Here is a 13,279-nt window from a genome sequence, read left to right as displayed (position 1 = left end):
GGAGGGAGTAGTTCCTTGATACTCAGGCTGTTGGGCACAATTAGTTGTAGTTTTATGAAATTAACTTATTATATCTTGAGCAGTAGCACATGTATATCAAGCCGATACTTTTGTGAGGTTTTGATATTGGTGAGCATGGCTCTTGATTCAAGATGGCAATGGTGAATTCCCCGTTGGGGATTGACCCACCATCCCCGACCCCGTCCCCGCGAAGAATGTCGGGTGAATTTTTTCTCCCATCTCCGTTCCCCGCGGGGAATTGGTCCCCGACAGGGATCCCCATACCCGACAGTAAACAAGATAAAAGCAATAGAACAACACATGTGACTAACACACGATTATCAATTATCATCTAAAGTTCATACACACATTATAATCATAGCATACAACCAATCACATTCTTAGTTTCTCATAGTCTCACAGATGACAGATCATGGCTTCTAGCCATCCATTCCAAGTCCAAGCTACTAGCAGTCTAGCATAGAACAACATCCAGCAAGGCCGCAAGGCTACAAGCAAGCACATGTTATCATAGAACAACATCCAGCGGACGACGGACCCGCGCGGCCGCACCCGCACCTGGAGCCACACCTGGACCTACGCTTGCCGTGGACCTGGCAACCCGCACGACCGCACCTGGACCTACGCCTGCTGCCAGCGCGGTGGATGCATGGACTCGCATGTCGCACGGCTCGGTGGTGGTGGCCACCTCCCGCTCCTGCCTGCACCTCAGTGCCTGGCCGATCGGCCGCCGCCAGAGGCCGGACTAGGACTTTGGGAGTGGGAGCTGTTGGGCGTTGGTTCCAGAGCGCTGGCCGGCTGGCGGCCTAGCAGGTGGGGGTGGCGGCTCGGGACTAGGAGCCTGGGATTGGGAGCTGGAGTTGATGCATGTGGAGTTACCGAGTTAGGGTTAGTTTGCAATATATACTCCCTGCTAGTTGGGCTGGATATTGGACTTGGACCTAGCGTCTTGGGCTGAGCCCCTGAGTGGGATCCGTATATATATATATATATATATATATATATAGCGGGGCGGGTTTGCGGGTTTCGGGCACGGGGACAAGAGGAACGTCCCTGAACCCACTAGACCTGATGGGGAGGGAATTTTCCTCGTTGGTCTCCCCGTGGGGAGCAAATCTTTACCATCCCCGATCCCCAGCAGAGGAATTCCCCGCGGGGAATCGGGTTTCGGGTCTCCATTGCCATATGGACTCTTGATGAGTCACGACTACCTTTGTTATGCGATGAAAGCCATGAAGACTAAAGGCTTATGTACTATCAACGATACTTAGGCACAAATATTTATGTTATAGCAAGTGGATACTTAGGCACAAATATTTGAAAGCAATACTCTGATTATTACATATACTTATAGCAAGTGGCTGGGGATCAACATGTAGCTCCAAATAAACAAACAAATAGAGTGTAAATATATTTGATACAATTAAGCCAGCCACTTATATTAACTGTTTTCAAATAGTCCCCCCATGGTCAGCCAGCATGGTGTGTATGGGAAACATGTTCTTATGCCCACTGGTAGGCATACGTCGCCGCCCAATTGTTGAACCTTTGAGGTAGTCAAATTATAAGATGTTGTCCTTGATGACAAGGAAAAGAAGACAATGTTTTTATAAGGATGAAATCCGATAAAATCAACAGGGTAGGTGTCTGCTTTAGTGGCCTTATCTTTGTTGGCTTCAAGGACAATCTTATCAGCCTTGTCAAAGTCCCATTCAGCAGCAGCAAACTCATTGTCATGATCATGTGCAGTAGCAGCAGGTGGTGCGTCTAATTCCTCGTCGTTATAGTTACGGATGACCCTCCATTCATCACCAACAAAGCTGTGACAACTGTGAAGAGGAGGAGGGTTTGCCAGCAGCGGTTCAAGGCTGATGTTAGTCTTCAACACCCACTCCATGTGAATAATGTGATTTCCATCATTGATCTCTTCCTCCTCCTTAAGTGACCAGACTCGAAAGTGGGGATAGCTACCAAAGTCGTCCCAATAAAGTAACGCAGAGTACACCCCTCTCTCTGATTTCCCCAAGTAAAAGGTAGCATGCTCAGCACCAAGTTTGCTCCGTGTCACTGGAGATCTCATCATTTGATACTTGTCATTGGATAAGGCTATCCTACAATTAATAAATATTCATCAGCAACTGTCCTGGTTTATATGTAGGTAACTCTTGCATTTGAGATAACTATGCATGATTTTGATAGTGGAACCGTTGGACTCATGGATCCTTCTGAAGCTATGCCTATAATAAATGCATTGGAAAAAAGAGAAACCTAAACTTGGCTTATATACTGAACACCCATCACCACTATGATCATACTAGTGGAAACATGGAGTTGAAGGCAATATCAAGCAGCCAACTGATCTTGTTGCAAAAACACATTTTATTCCTATATCTGAATCCTTGTCACCTGTCACACGAATTCTCTCAAATGTACACTATTGTTTCTCGAAGTTTTCAATGTTTTTTTTCACTTTTATGAATGAACTTTTTACCTGTCCACTAGTTAATTGCAAGAAGCATGAATGTGTTGTGTGTGTGTGTGTGTATAGCATGCATGCAGTTGTAGTTGGACAATTAAGAATGAATAATAGATGAAACAATATGATGCGTATGAGCTAGCTAGCTAGCTAGCGGCTATATCTATATATTACCTCATGACAGAATCGTTTTGACAATGCACATAGAGTGCTCCCCGGAAATAGGCGGCCTTGTGGTCCCAACAATCAGATTGCAGCAGCATATCGGCTATGGTCCCCGCAGGCTCCCCTTGGCGGAGCAAGGACCTCTCCTCCCACCTCCATCTCCTCGACGAGAAGACGTGGGTTTTGAATGTCGTGGGTGGCCATTCTTGCGCCTCAAGGTCGATGGTGATGTTGCCCAGAAGATCGCGTCCAAGTAAGGGGATAAGAAATACCTCGAAGTGCTGCGACGACTCCGCCATGGGATCATACACAAGGTAAAAGCGTGGAAACAACAAATGGCCGGTGCCGTCGTTCTCCTGATCCATGGTGACGCCGGTGACCCCAAGCATGTGGACAATGGATGGTTCCGGGGAGGTAGGCAAGTCGGCCCATTGCCGTGTGGCAGGGTTGACCACCATGTCGCACACCAAGAGCAGACCATTGCAGTGATCCTCGACTTCCAGAACGGAAGAGTGAGGTTCTTCCAAGAAGTCGAGGGGGCCACCGGGGATTCGACGCGCTGCCGAAGGGCGTGCGAAGAAATATGTCAGCCGCTCGATGAGGTCGAGGTTGATGCAGTAGAAGGCGTCGAGGCGGAGAAGGAGGAGATGGGCGCGCAGGAGGAGGCTGCTGGGAGGGAGGCGGCCCAGGACATTGGCGAGCATGTCGTCAGGTAACTGCTCCATCGGCATCGATCGATCTCCACCAAGTCCGCCAATAATGGATTGGATTGGAGAGGTGAGGGGCTACGGAGAAGGGAGATGCATGCATGCGTATAGCTATAGCATACGAGGGAGATAATGGAGGGCGGCGCAGCATACCGGTCGATGCGCAGTCAGCTAGCTAGAGACAGAGTCGTCCGATTTGTATGCATCCATCCCCGCCGTTGAGATGAGATGATCGATACGATCTGCGCGCTGCGCATGCGTTTCCTCCTACGATCCATCCGGCCCTCATTAATTTCATCCCATATACACGCATGCATGTGGCTGGGCCGCCGGCCGGCATATATGAATCATGCATTCATGCTCGATCATGCATATGTGTCGATCAGAACATCAGCCTCGAACCGCTGCCGGCAAAACCTCCTCCTCTTCACAGTCACATCTTTGCTAATGATGAATGGAGGGTCATCCCTTATTATAACAAGGAGGAATTAGAAGCAACACCTGTTGTTGTTGCTGCACATGACGACGACAATGAGTTTGTTCTCGATGATGGATGGGACTTTGACAATGCTGATGTGATTATCCTTGATAAAGCCAACAAAGATAATAAGGCCGAAGTAGACATCTACCCTGTTGATTTTCTCGGATTTGATCCTTACAAAGAGATTGTCTTCTTTTCTTTATCATCAAGAACAATATCTTATAATTTGAATACCTCAAAGGTAGTTTTGAGTGCACATTGTTTCAATTGATTCGAAAAACATAGGAGTGGTAATTGTCTACCTGCTACTGTAATTGCTATGTCAATAGCGAATTTGTCCATCGCGATGTATGACAATCTAACTCTCTCGGAACCCAACAAATAAGTATGAAATAAATAATATATACCCTAATAATCTGAGGTGCCAATTCAATCTTATCGGATCAAGTCCACCCATAGTTCAACAAACTGTAATACTTGATTTGTTTTGTTCGTTACAGGACAACCATACATAACCAGTGTAGCATCTCCCTAATAATATAACAGCAATCCAAGCATTGTACCACCGCAAATGAGTGGTATACAAATTACACGATACAGGGTCAGTCAAGCATCCAGCTCCAAATCCTTGTTGCTTGTTACTCGGAGCCATCCCCTGAATGCCTGCAAAGACACCATACATTCAGGCCTTGTTCAGTTGGCAAAATTTTTTGGTTTCAGGTACTGTAGCACTTTCGTTAGTATTTGATAAATATTGTCCAATCATAAACTAACTAGACTTAAGAGATTCGTCTCGCAAATTACAAGCAAACTGTGTAATTAGTTTTTGTTTTCATTTATATTTAATATTCCATGCATGTGCCATAAAATTCGATGTGATGGAAATCTTGAAAAAAAATTTGGTACTTTTTGGAAAGTAAAAAAGGCCTCATCACATGTTCTTCTCGGCCAAAAAGCAATAGCATATTATGGAGGGGCGATTAATCAGTCGTTCCCACCTACCTCCAAGATGTCGGCAGATTCCGAGATTTTCGGTCTAACTGGACACTTTCTAGAGCAGCCGATGCCCGTAGCACCTCTTCAGATATATCATCAGCATCGTATCTCCAGTTGTACTCATCTTTCCTTGTGTTATTTGAAGCTGAAGATCCCCCTCTGCGGTCTGAAAGTACATGTACATACCAAGGGCACTTGTTTCAGAATTTGGAACACAGCTACATATCATAAACTGAAACGATTGCATAGCAATGCACAAACCTGATGCCTGCAATGAAGAGATTGGCCTGGCAATTTCAAAGTAATATATGTCACACTCACATCTAAATATCTAATGCCAAAAACAAATAGGTGTGCATAATTACAAAGGCACAGCAGTACGGCATCATGCTTACCTCCCCATAGGAGGCAGGCTCCCAACTGATGCTGATGGTGGCCTCCTCATGCTCCGATGTTCAGCAGTTAGTGATGGATCAGACTCTGAACTCATCATCCTCCTCCCACCCATCCTTGTTTGAGACAAATTCTGTCCAAAATAACATATTTAGATGACCGAAGGATTGATGTAGAAACCCGAAACTTTTAAGCTAGAGCATACTGACTATATTTGGAGGTTAAAAATCAAAAACTTGTTATTAATAAAGTATAATATGCAAATCAACTTTACTTGCTCAAGGACAGTGAAAGCCAAGCTGGGAAAAAAATCAAAACCAAATTTTGTGTGCCAAGTAAACTAAAGGTCATAGGCAGAAAGCAGCATAAATGCAGCTCATACCCCAAGCACCACAGACCAACAAAAGGAGACCTTGAGTACAGGCCTTGCATCAACAAGTTGAGATTGAAAAATCACATGTAGGCAGATCTCAGTACAATGATAATGATAAATGCATTATAAATATAAATCCCATGCATGCAGTGTTAGACAACTGACCAAACTCAGAAAAGAGTATATCAATTTTTATCCATTCTGGTTATTATACGAACCATTGTCTACATTCTCCAAATGTTTCAGCTTTCTAGAAAATTTACAAATGGTGAAGATGTGCTTGATCTTGATAAACCTACCTCCTTAAGCTTCCAGAATAACAACACCTACTTTTTGTTCTAAGGCAAACACCTTTGGTGAGTATTGTAGTTGTGGCAAACAATCAATTTTTTTGGTCAGTTTGATTAAGCAAGACACCAATAATATGAAGGATTATTGCTCACAACTCAATATACTACCTTTTCTACATACTGAACCTAATGCATAAGAGGATACATACTAGTGTAACAAATAGGCGGCTATGGATATTTAGTTGCAGAGCTCTCATAAGGCTAATACCTGACTATAGCAGGGAAAAACAAGCTAAAATGAATGTGGGTACAAATGGTGCATTGCCTAAAACAGCCATAGCTGACTATAACAGCAACTATAGCCAGAGATTTGTTACCTTGATCCATACATGACTGCACAGTTTTCTGGGAAAAAAATAAGTTTGGAACAAAGGATTTTTGAAGGAAAATTGAAGGAATCTAAAAACAAAGGAAAGGAAGTAAACTGGACCTTTGGAACACAGGAAAGTATCAATTCCTTTCCTCTGTTTTACTGTAGCGGGATGCACATTTCACAGGAAATAAAACATCTACTCGGATCTCTTGGTTTCGTTTCCTTTGCATATGCCCAATGCAGCGCTCGTGAATAAGACAGGAAAAAAGGAGGGTACCGCAGGTTGTCAGGGTGTCAGTGACCCACGTTCCAACTACAGCAAGTGAAATCACATGCTGCTATTGTTTTTTTTCGTTGGTGCCTACCAAAGATTCCTATGATTCTAATTCCTATGTTCCAAACGCTACCTTATATAAGTTTCCTGTGTTTTTCCTATCCTCTGTTTTATCATCTCATCTTCATCCTATTCCTGTGTTGTGTTTTCGATTCCTCCGTACATTACCCAAAAGCTTCCCCCCCCCCCCCCTCCCCTTTTCTTTACTGGGAAACATAAAGAAACAAAAGGATGTTTTTTGCTTCTGCTAATGATCACGCGAGAGATAAACCTCATATTTCAGATAACCTTCGAGAACATCTAAAAGCATTGGACCACTTTCAGCACTCCTGCTCCCTTCAGCTCCACTTTTGTTAGAAAAATCTTTCAGTTCATTCTTCCAGAAGTCCTTGGGCTGATTTACAAACAAAACGGAGAAACATTAATGGATGTTGATTCCCGAAATGCAAAAACAAAATATCAGGAACAGTCACCACTTACCAGGTTACACTCTGGCAAATAAACTTTCATTGTGTGACTTAGTTGCGCCCACTCCAAGTATTCGCATACAAGTGCAGTTAGTAACCTACCTGCAAGCAACAGAAATCCTAGAATGTAAAACCATTCCATGTTATGTGCAGCTTGCAAAACACATGGCTAAACTTAGTAATGGAAATCATTTAAGGCCAGCATAACAACCTTAAACATTTGAGATATCCTTGATGGGACTTAAAACAACATAAACATTGACAACAAAATAAATTAGGGAAATGCTTCTTTGAATTATCACCAGTGCAGAAGCATTCAAATCCAAAGACTCATGCTAGTCATCAATCAGGAGGAAAAAAAGATGTGTATCTTTCAGGTTTAGTCCTAAATTGTTTGCTAAAAAAATGTCACAATTTCCAGCAGGGAGAAGATTATCGTGCAGCAACCTTTGTCCTTCTGGAATATTTCAGAACAGTAGTATAAATTTCTACAGGTCAGCATATGAGAGAAAAGAAGGTGTATATGCGTAACAGGATAAGAGACAAGCTTTTCTCGCTCTCTTTTCTTTCTTGTGTTTTGACAGTGCATCAGAGACAAGCTTTGGCTTGCGCAGACATATTTGAAACAACTAGTTAGCCAGCACATTCAAAGGGAAAACCTGAAGGTGAAGCGTGCAGTTGCTTAGCTCGGTCATTACAGCTACCAAGCAAAGCAGGATTCCCGCCATCATCATTCTCCACCACCCGATCCTCCTCTTCAATGGCTTCAAACACGCTTGCTCTTAGCTCAGCCTAGTCATGAAGCCAGAAACATTATCAGAAAACGTGGTGGAAGTATGTGCATTCAATGGAGCATAGCATGGTTCAACAAATAAAAAAGATAGAAACCCATGATAACTGTATTTATCTATGTTACACAGAACAGATTCTTTTGTTCCCCAAAAAACTCTAGAGAAACTGTTGTTGCTTACAGTAAGATTCCCTGACATCATACCATTAGAGTCGAAACTCAAAAGTAGCAAGACGTGTAGGTCCAATAGTCACAACACAGCACAAAAAAGAAGATTTCCAGTAACACAGACGCGTTTCCAACTAATGACTGCGCCAAGAATAAGCACACCAATTGGTAATGACAGCCAGACCAACAAAATAATACAAGGTTAGTCTTTTCTTCAGCAATGTGCGAGCAACCTCATATGCTCCAAACGAGTTTCACCAAAATGAGCACACGAATTGGTAATGGCAACTAGAACAACAAACTGGACGTGGTGGGGAAAAAACTTTTCTTGAGCAATGCATGAGCATTCTTTCATATTCCTAAGCAAGAACTTACCCAACAGCGCCAAGGCGCTCAGAATGTGCACATTAAAAATTGAAAAAAAAAAATGCGCTGATTTGGGAAGGAAATTGCAGAAGCGGAGGTGTAGATCCCCAAACCCGAGGGGGAGGAAAACCTAGATCCGTGGGGCGTGGTGAAGGCACCGGATCAATGGAGGGATTGGGGAAATGAAGAAGTGGGAAGTACGAACCCTAATCTTGGCGAGGACACCCTTCTTCTCGAGGGTGCGGGTGACGAGCGTCTTGAGCTCCATCATCTCCCGGGCGTAATCGTCCATCCCCGCCTGAAATGAAGTCTGGGGATGGCGACTGGGAGCACGGAGGAGCGGAGGGAGCAGGAGCAGGTAGTTCGGGAGAAGGGAGGAGATGGAGATCGAAGATGAACACGACAACGCCAGAGGTTGGGGAACGGGGTAGGCTAAAGGTTGACTGACAGGTGGGCCCAACATTTTTAAGATGCTGTAGCCTTGTTCTCGGTTGGCAAAATTTTTTGGTTTGGTAGCACTTTTGTTTGTACTAGCAAAATATGCCCGTGCGTTGCTACAGGAGCAAATAGACGTTTATAGAAAATGAGCACTTTGTTATATTTTTTTTGTGTTTTATCCTCTATATTGAATTTGACAATTTTTAAGCTTTTAAAACTGACTTTGAAGCAGTCTGTTCATAAACGAACAAGCCTGTCTCTTAGATGATGCCATGAGATGCAAAATTTGGTGAGGGACTCCGGGCTCCAGCATTGAATAATTCAGAGTCAAACTCAGCATTAGAACCATAAACTTGCTACCAAAAATCTCAAGTTAGTTGTTCTCGATCTCACATGAAACCACCTCACTAAACAGATCTACAGTTTGTACTTTAAAAACATGATCAACGGGCTGTTTGAAGCAAAGTATGCTATGCTGCAATGGAATTTCATGCTGAAAAGGTTACCAAGCGCTGCAACTGCAATGGCTCATCAGCATGAGCTGAACTGCATGCTACAAGTGTTTTTATTAAAGCTGGAGAAATTGCTCACAAAGTGCACAATGAAATGACAAAGTTTGGACAGAGAATTAGCAGCAAAGGCGGATCCACAGGCATTATTATTATTACTCTAACTGCTCTGTTTATCATCATCATCATCATCATCATCATCTCGCGCGTGATATCAATATTGATATTAGCAGTAGTAGAAACAAAAACAGAAACAGGAGGCGAATCAGCAAAACAGGCGAAGTCGAGACGAGTCATGGATGGGAATGGGATTATAGGACTATACAAGCACGAGGACGCGGTCCGTGCCACCGAGGGCAGCAGTGGCCGCATCGCCGTCGCCGTCGCCGTCGCCGTCGTCGGGGCCGGCGCCCTTGGGGACGGTGACGACGAGCTCGCCCTGGGCGTAGGTGGCGGTGGCCATGGCGGGGCGCGTGCAGGGAGGGAGGCGGAACCGCCAGCGGTCGAGCTCGAAGGCGGCGCCTGCCCCATCGTCGTCGTCGTTGGCGCCAAAGGACAGGCCCCGGACGACGACCTTGGTGACCCCCGGGTGGATCTTGACGGCGTGCGCGCGGGAGCCACCTGCGGGGGAGAAGGAGAACCCGTCGACGTCGACGACGGCGGCGGCGACGAACTGCAACGCTGCCGCGTCCTCCTCGATGGACACGTCCGCGTCGGCCGCGAACGGGAGCTCCAGCACCTTGGCGAAGATGTGCGGCAGCCAGCGCAGTCTTCCCGCTGACCTTTTTTTCCTCCTCCACAACGTACCAGGCGCTGATTCTACACGAAATCGGATATGACGGGCAGAAAATTTTTGGGCAGACTGAAATTTTCCCTCTTTATAGATAGGTATAGATATTGTTCAATCATAAACTAACTAGACTTAAAATATTTGTCTCTCAAATTACAAACAAATTGTATAATTAGTTTTTATTTTTATCTATATTTAATACTCTATACATGTGCCATAAGATTTGATGTGACGAAGAATCTTGCAATTTTTTTGGTCCTTTTTGGTAACTAAACAAGGTCTCTCTAAGATTCTTGGAATGCCTTTTAGGGCTCATTTGGTTCGCCTTGCTAAATTTTAGCCAGCTAATTTTTATTCATTTTAGAGCAACTCCAACAGATGTGCTATCTTTATTATGTATGCTATATTTAGCTTTTTTAATCAAAAATTAAGCTCCAAGAGATATGCTATCTTGTTTGGTAAAATACCAAGTTGGCTATCCCATGGATTTCGCTAGGCAAAGAAAGCAAGCCTGCGCGGCTCGCCATCTCCTGAAAATCGCTCGCCACGTCACTTGCCCGCGCGCAGAGACGGCGTTCCCGCGTGCGCTGAAGTTTCCCTCATGGCTATCTAGCACGACCCGCTCGATTCCACAATTCCCCATCTCGTTGTATCCATATGAGCCGCTCTGGAGTCGCCTTTTTCCTCTTCGTCGTGAACCACTTCAGCGCCGGAGCCCCATCTGAGTCGTCGTTTTTGTCTTCGTTGTGAGCCGCTCCCTGCTGCTCCAGCGGAGGCGCTTCCCCATGGAGAGGCGGCTTCCTCTGAATCACTGCTCTGCCATACGGCCGGATCATCCTCGTCATGGACAGCCTCTGCCGAGTGCCGGTGAGATCCCAATTGCGCCGCCCTATTATCCCGACATTAGACGGATGTCAGCAGCAGGCGGATGGGAGCAACATCAGGTGGATCGACAGCAGTTGGGATGGGAGCAGCAGGTGGATGGGAGATCCCAACTGCGTGGGGGAGATTTCAACTCGTTGTCGCTCCCCATTATTTCGGCATCGGGCGGATGGGAGCAAGACTCACCGGCGCTGTCATGGTTGGAGAATGCAGCGCAAGGAGGCCAGCAACGATGAGTCTTTCCACCCAACAGTGCTGCTGCTACTACATCGAATCCATACGTCGATGTGTGCTCAGGTGAGGGGGTGCATGCTTCATAGTTTCATGTTTACACTCCCGGCCAATAGTTGGCAGGGAGGTCATCAGCAGCTTCATATGATTGGTGATATGCAGTTATCCTCAACTACTGATCTACTGCATAATAGTGCTTTATAGCCTAAATATTTCTTTGTGGCCTACCTTTGAAAATTGCAGTGAGTTGACTTCACAATGTTCAGTCATGGGCACTCGATTTTCTTCACTTCATTGTAATAGATCTTGACAAATGGATGTATAAAAGGGCTAGTTTAGTTGAAAACAGCAAGGGAACCAACTAAGATCAAACATTTTAGTTGCCTGTATCATAGATGAGATTCACTTATTTTTCTACACTTCATACCTTGCTCTTTGGATGTCAACTGACACTCTGGCAGCATATTGGCACTCAACAGCTTGGTCGTTGGGTGAAGCCATAAAAACTAAATTTTCATAGTTGGGACCTGCTGGTTGCTTGCAAATAAATTGGCCATAGTTTGTCTACACACAGAGTGACGCAGTTTATCTACACATAAAGTGTAAAGCATAGCATAGCTCATAGCATAACAGAGCTGAGCTGAGCTCAACTGTGAGCTCAACTGCAACGATGTGGGCCGCCAGGAGCCTAGAACATGACGAGATACGACTCCAAAGGGATAGGTCACGGAAAGTTTCAAGCGGCAGGTGGAATAGGTCCGTGGTAGTTGTTGACTTGACAATTTTTTTAGTATACAAGATGAGAAATAGCAAGTCTATTGAAAAACTCTTCTTTTTTGAAGACTTCTATATTTTACAAAAGAGTTAAACTATGCAATTTGGCTATTTATTTTACCACATGTGTTGGAGATGCTCTTAGTAGCTAAACTTCTAAACACACCGACTAAAAGGAGATAAAATAGTTTAGTCTCACTAGTCGCTCAAGGGTAACTAAAATAATTTTAGCTAGCTAAAATTTAGCAAAAAGAACTAAACAGGATTATAATCTAAAATGGAGGGAGTACTTATTTATATATTTATATTATATTAGTTACATAAACAAAAAAAAATTCTCCAATCGAGTACGAGCGCTTTCGCCAAACAAAATTTCGTGCGCGCCCCTCTGCAAACTCCTAGCGCGCGTCCCAACATAAAAATCCGAACTCTGAGCTAAATATTTTATAAAATTTTTCATATTTTTCGTCGGATCGAACCTTGCGGCGTATGCATAAAGCACTAAATAGAAATAAAATAAATAACTAATTACATGGAGCATTAAATATAAACAAAATAAATAACTAATTACACAGTTTATCTATAATTTGTGAGATGAATCTTTTGAGCCTAGTTAGTCTATGATTGGAAAATATTTGTTAAATACAAACGAAAGTGCTATTGTTCATGTTTTGCAAAATTTTTTGGAAGTAAACAAGGCCGTATTTAGTTTCTGAAGGGAAAAATTTCGTGACACTGTAGCACTTTCATTTGTTTATGGTAATTATTATCCAACCATGGACTAACTAGGCTCAAAAGATTTGTCTCGTAAATTCCGACCAAACTGTGCAATTAGTTTTTATTTTCGTCTATATTTAATACTTCATGCATGCGTTTAAAGATTGGATGTGACAGAGAATCTTGAAAAAATTTGGGTTTTGGGGTGAAAGTAAACAAGGCCCAAGAGGCCCTTATTTAGTTGCTGAAGTATTTTGCAAAAAACCCAAAAACCCAAAACCTTGAGTAGCCCACCAAAAATCTAACAACAATTTTTTTTTGGTTTTGGTGTTTACTTACTAAAAAAATTTACAAAATTTTTTAGATTTCCTGTCACATCGAATCTTACGGCACATGTATAGAGCATTAAATATAGATTAAAAAATAACTAATTGCACAATTTATATGTAATTTGCGAGACGAATTTTTTAAGCCTAATTATTTTATTATTGGACAATATTTATGAAATACAAACGAAAATGCTATAGTGTTCATTTTG

At 43.5% G+C, this 13,279-nt stretch overlaps 2 protein-coding genes across 4 annotated transcripts; both read right to left on the bottom strand.

Annotated features, from left to right (window-relative positions):
• On the bottom strand, positions 1,322-8,845 carry LOC8079951 (protein TONNEAU 1a). 3 transcript variants are annotated; one of them, XM_021461786.1, is made up of 9 exons: positions 8,606-8,845; positions 7,736-7,868; positions 7,090-7,178; positions 6,881-7,003; positions 5,242-5,372; positions 5,108-5,133; positions 4,853-5,012; positions 2,672-4,513; positions 1,322-2,132 (listed from the first exon to the last, which is right to left on the bottom strand). In XM_021461786.1, the coding sequence occupies exons 8-9, from the start codon at positions 3,391-3,393 to the stop codon at positions 1,463-1,465; spliced, it is 1,392 nt and encodes a 463-aa protein (XP_021317461.1). In that variant the 5' UTR covers positions 3,394-4,513; positions 4,853-5,012; positions 5,108-5,133; positions 5,242-5,372; positions 6,881-7,003; positions 7,090-7,178; positions 7,736-7,868; positions 8,606-8,845; the 3' UTR covers positions 1,322-1,462. The 3 variants fall into 3 exon arrangements, with proteins under 3 accessions (XP_021317461.1, XP_002448847.1, XP_021317462.1); XM_002448802.2 differs by lacking the exon at positions 1,322-2,132 and having other exon boundaries at positions 4,286-4,513; positions 8,606-8,825; XM_021461787.1 differs by lacking the exons at positions 1,322-2,132; positions 2,672-4,513 and having other exon boundaries at positions 4,849-5,012; positions 8,606-8,828.
• LOC110435616 lies at positions 9,541-10,982 on the bottom strand. Its single transcript, XM_021461358.1, has 2 exons — positions 10,757-10,982; positions 9,541-10,166 (listed from the first exon to the last, which is right to left on the bottom strand). Exons 1-2 carry the CDS (start codon positions 10,980-10,982, stop codon positions 9,667-9,669), a joined length of 726 nt encoding a protein of 241 aa, XP_021317033.1. The 3' UTR covers positions 9,541-9,666.

This window comes from Sorghum bicolor, chromosome 5, assembly GCF_000003195.3.
Source record: "Sorghum bicolor cultivar BTx623 chromosome 5, Sorghum_bicolor_NCBIv3, whole genome shotgun sequence".
Classification (NCBI taxonomy): Eukaryota; Viridiplantae; Streptophyta; class Magnoliopsida; order Poales; family Poaceae; genus Sorghum; species Sorghum bicolor.
This window is presented reverse-complemented; position numbering and strand designations above follow the sequence as displayed.